Genomic DNA, 4,946 nt, shown 5'->3' with positions numbered 1-4,946 from the left:
GTAGGGAAGGGCGTGGAGAAGGAGAGAAGAAGGCGGCGCCACTCTCGTCGTCGTTTGTGGCTCCCGCCTCTGTTGCTCCGCCGCCTTCGCTCTCCCCGGCCTTCTCCTGCAGGGGGCAGCGGACCACGAGAAAGGGCGCCGGAAAAAGCGGCCTACCTAGGAACGGGCCCTCCTCCTCAGTAACAGAAACGCCTTTAAAAAACAGAAAAGAAAGGCCGAATCCGCACGTTATGCAGAACAGAGAGGCGGGATTCTGGACCACTTTCCTCGGACGGAGGAATAATGTCGGAATGCCTTCGTGTAAAGTAAAAAACAGAAAAGCGAAACACGCACACTTCAGTTGAATCGAGTAAATTAGGTCACGGATTTTATAGCACAGCCCGTTCCCTGAGGCGCTGGTTGGTTTCACACAAGGGGATTGTAAACCCGGGGAAGAGTAAAAGATTGCGCCGCATTTTGCAGTCTAGAATTCCTTACCAGCGCATTCTGCACAATTTGCTAAAAGAAAACGGCCGGCTGCATGGCTTGGGGCATGCCCGGAGACTAAAGTGATAATAATGTTAGTTAAACGAAGAAGAAGAAGTTCATATTGCAAATTCAAGAAGTAGTTCATAGTGTAACCAAATGCGTGTCTCGCCACAAGTAAGCCCTACTGAATTAGGGGTTAACAGTTACTCCCAGAAAAGTAGACGTTCAGTTTAATTCAATGGTGTTTACTTAAGAGTAGACATACCTATAATTGCACTCTTATTCTCTTGAGCGGGGTAGAAGATGCAGCCTGACATTATTACAGGTACAACACAGGGACACAAACTGTTAGCCTGCTGATTTTCTTTCACCCAAACACCTACTGCTAAATCACATACTGCTAAATCTGTTGACGTTGCACCCAAATTCACTGCCTGAACATTATTTTCAATTAAAAAATAAACTATTGTCAACTTACTACCCCGCCTGTTCCCAAAGCAGATGTAGGACAGACCAAATGAACAGAACATGCAAGAGAGCCTTCAGCAATGTATGTTGTGTGTGCGTACTGACAGTGATTTTTGTTCAAGAATAAAAGTGTTCCATAAACTTAAAGCAGTATTATTTCCGAAATGTTGGAACAGGAACGGACCCAGGGTTTGTTTTTTCTTTGGAAATGAGACACAGTGGAGATTGTGGGGTCTTTATGATATATGGCTTGTTTGCAACCTGAGCCTACAGTAAAAGGGTTCAAAGCATTAAGCTCCAAGCGAGTAGCTACTGTTTCTCTCATGGCAGTGGATCCAAACTGCCAGATCCTACCAACTCACTCTTCCTCCAGCTTGCAAAAAACGCAACTACCTTTCTTTCAAGCTCTGCTTTTTGTCTCTGCTAATTCTCTCAGCTGAGGCCAGGACTCCATGCATGGTTACATGTATGTTAATACTTGTTATGTTAAATACTTTGAAAATTCTAAAGACTTATGGAGGTGCTAAGTGTTATTTTTATTATGTTTCAGTGAAGTTCGTGTTATAGGACAAACACAAATTAGAAAACGTCTCTTTGAATCTGTAGTTCACTAAACATGAATTACACATCAAGTATTTCTTCACAAGGCATGCTGTTATCAGGTAAGAGTCTTACTTCACAACTGAATAGCTGCTATTTTTCCTGAACTTACATGCAGTATTGGAAAAACATTAAAAAACTGTATTGAGGAGGAGAAATGAAACAGGCAGGTGTGGGGAAGAGTTAAGCACTCCATTCCTATCAGTCAGTTATTTCCTGCAATACCGGTAGTTCCCGTGTCCCTGCATTTCACTTACAAAGAAAGCACACATGTTCTCAGCCCTGTTTCTTGATAATGTGGTGTTCCACCCGCACATACAAAGGTATAGAATGGCTACTGCTCTGTTCCTTAATTGTTTCCCACAACTGTTTCTCCACCTTCAAACCACTTGAGGAACAGTTTGGCTCCTATTTTGTCACTTAATATTGCACTGCCTATTGTTTAGGGGAGAGTGTGTGATAAAGTCAGAGTGGCAGCAGAGAAACTTTATATATTTACCCAGGTATATGTACTTTCAGGATTTGTGAAAAATGCCTCTTACTGGGAGCCAAAACAAAGACGTTTGGCATGGAATGGAACTCCATTTGCTACAGATCTAGTTAGCTTCCTCCATGGCTTCTCTCACGCTAGCTGTTCCGTATGAAATTGCTATGCTATGTATGCCTCACTCACATTTTACAGGTAGTGGGTGTCTACCCAAGGCTATCATCCATTTGTAAACCTCTCAATGCTTGTTTCATCTCTTTACTTAACACAGAAGGTCTGGGATGTTTTTTGGAGAAGGACAGATGGGTAGCACCATATTTACAGGAGCAGGTACCCTTAGCAATACTTTTCAGGTTGTTATTTTTTTAAGAGGCATGATTTTGACATGGGCAGTGATGTGTTCATACCTCATCACACATACACTATAACCATCCTTCCTAATTGTGGGCACTGTTTGATAAAGCCATAAAAGGTAGAGCTAAACACTTTTCCAGCTATGATTCTAAATATATTAAAATATTAGCAAAGTACTGCTTAAATCGGGAATAATAATAACAACAACAATTTATTATTTGTACCCCGCCCATCTGGCTGGGTTTCCCCAGCCACTCTGGGTGGCTTCCAACAAAAATTTAAAATACATTTAAAATGTCACACGTTAAAAACTTCCCTGAACAGGGCTGCCTTCAGATGTCAATGTGATGCGCTCTAGATTTTGTTGGGACTGCAGCTTCCCTCATCCCTAACCAGCATGGCCAGTGGCCAGGGATGATGGGAGCTGCAGTCCCCAAAACATGCAAAAGACCCCTCATTTGCTACCGCTGGATTGAATGAAAAGGTGTTACCACTATAAAACGAAGAGTAAAAATATTTTTAATTGTGTGTCATTCCTACTTAAAGACTTCCAATCCAAAATGAATGTGGAAAGACTTTTTAAAAAATCCATGGGCAGTAATGGGTAAACACAAATAGATAAGCACTTGGTGGTAAATCAGGGTGGAGAGATTGTGGCCCTCCAGGTGTTTCTGGACTGCAATACAAGAATCGCAGTCCAACATCATCTACTGTTGAAAATTGTAGTGCATCCATATCTGTAGGGCCATCACGGTGCTGAATAAACAATTCTTAAGTAAAGTATCACCTGGAATTAATATAATTTTTAATTGTTGCTCAGGGGAGCTGAACCATCTCCACCTACAGCAGCTACCGGTACATCATGCTTCCGGTGTGGAGTGAACACAACAGGATGAACATAGAGAAAATGTGTGATATCCCTGATTAGTATGGAAATGCAATTGCAATTCTGTTTGTAGAAGAGAGCGATGATTTATTCACTCCTAGGAACCACTTGTTTGGAAACAGTCTATGTTTACATAGTTCAATCATCGGTTTCCAGTAGTAAAAGCTTTTTTTCTGCCTATTTGCTGTTCAGGATGTTCATTTCAGTGTGCTAAATATGTCTCTGGTTTTGGAAGTGCTAATACTTATAGATTTGGTTCTTGGATCTGGTCCTAAACGTTATGTAGGATTACAACACATGCTTCGGCAGAGCCAGTTAATATTACAAAATCTCTTTTCACAAACTGCCATTGTAATGTGTTAAGCTCTAAGCCCTCTAAGGTTCAGGTTAAGTACTAAGGGAACTTATGAGCACTGGGTTTTAAGTTCTGTACCTTTGTGGGAATTTGACAGCTTACGCAACGATTGGCTTTGATAGAATTGTAAATTCATACCTTCTTCTGAGAGAAGGCTGATAGGGAGATTGTTCTTAGGCATACAGTTTCTTGAAAATGTAATCTACAATTTTGCTTTTTAAGTGCTTTTAAAGTATCCTATCTTTCTACACCATTTTCATTTTAGGAAATGCCAGCTCTTCAGGTGATGAATTTGTAGCGAACAACATGTCACTCTCTGCTAATTGCTTGGAAGATGATTTAATCAACATTACTTTTGAAGTTTGCAACACTAAAGAAACAGGTACATTTGATGCTTTTCTAGATCTTATTCCTATGAGCAATTGGGTGTGTAGAGTCAGTGAAAGTTTGTACATTTATTTGTAACCTTTCAATAAAATTTATCCAGCCTTTCCTTATAATGTTTGCAATGTAAAATCTATGAAAATCACTGCTTCTTCCCTGCCCCCCTGCTTTTTAAATAACAGAAGGTGTACCTGCATATGCTTTTATAAAGTATTTGGAGGATATGACTGGGCATAGCCTTGAGAATGGTAAACTGCTCACGCTCTACAACATGCTGGACCCGAAAAGGCAAAATGTTCTTGTTGACAGAGAAACATTTCATGAAACTATGAAAGAATGGATAGCCATATGCTGTCAAGATTGGTAAGTGAAAGTCCGTTTTACTATTCTCTGCTTTCTCATTGGATTTAATGGAGATACAATTTGATATCATTTCTAAAACGCAGAAGCGGTGGCAACAAGGCTTCTATTTCTTGTACTCTGTTCTTCATTCTTGGTTTCTGACCGCTTTGGGGCAAAGCTGGAAGCCTGTATAGTCTACAGGGTGGTAATGAGACCAGAAGTAGAATAGTAAAGCTAATGCTCATTACGGTACGTTGTTTCCCACTGCCCAAGCCCCTTTAAGGGATGCAGCTAGCCCCACTAAGTTGTGTCCTTGCAACCCTAGTATGCACACACCGTAGTGGAGCTACATGTTATGAAGCACATCGGCTACTTATATTCTCTTAAGATTTACTTTAAAACTGCAGTTACAAATGTACAGGATAATGTATTTGCATTGTAATTGTAATATGGGGGCAGAAAAATTGCAGAGAATTGCTGAAGAGCACATCTAGTTCCTCATAAATGCCACAGTTTTGGCTCGTTTTCCTAAGATGGCTTTCTTCCAACTGGGCTCTGACTCCAGAATAAGTCTGAACTGTAAGGAAAAATAGCCTGCGATG

At 40.8% G+C, this 4,946-nt stretch overlaps 1 protein-coding gene across 3 annotated transcripts in view; it reads left to right on the top strand.

The window, feature by feature from the left end:
• The first annotated feature begins 1,486 nt into the window (after window positions 1-1,486).
• IRAG1 (inositol 1,4,5-triphosphate receptor associated 1) overlaps window positions 1,487-4,946 on the top strand; it is a 97,420-nt gene continuing 93,960 nt past the window's right edge. The window contains exons 1-3 of one of the 3 annotated variants that reach the window (XM_088667367.1): window positions 1,487-1,598; window positions 3,884-4,000; window positions 4,185-4,365. In XM_088667367.1, coding sequence (XP_088523493.1) covers window positions 1,553-1,598; window positions 3,884-4,000; window positions 4,185-4,365 — 344 coding nt within the window. In that variant the 5' untranslated portion in view covers window positions 1,487-1,552. Of the gene's footprint in view, window positions 1,599-3,883; window positions 4,001-4,184; window positions 4,366-4,946 lie in introns of those variants that run through there. The other 2 variants (XM_088667360.1, XM_088667356.1) reach the window with 2 other exon arrangements.

Source organism: Zootoca vivipara, chromosome 1 (assembly GCF_965207765.1).
Source record: "Zootoca vivipara chromosome 1, rZooViv2.hap1.1, whole genome shotgun sequence".
Classification (NCBI taxonomy): Eukaryota; Metazoa; Chordata; class Lepidosauria; order Squamata; family Lacertidae; genus Zootoca; species Zootoca vivipara.
This window is presented reverse-complemented; position numbering and strand designations above follow the sequence as displayed.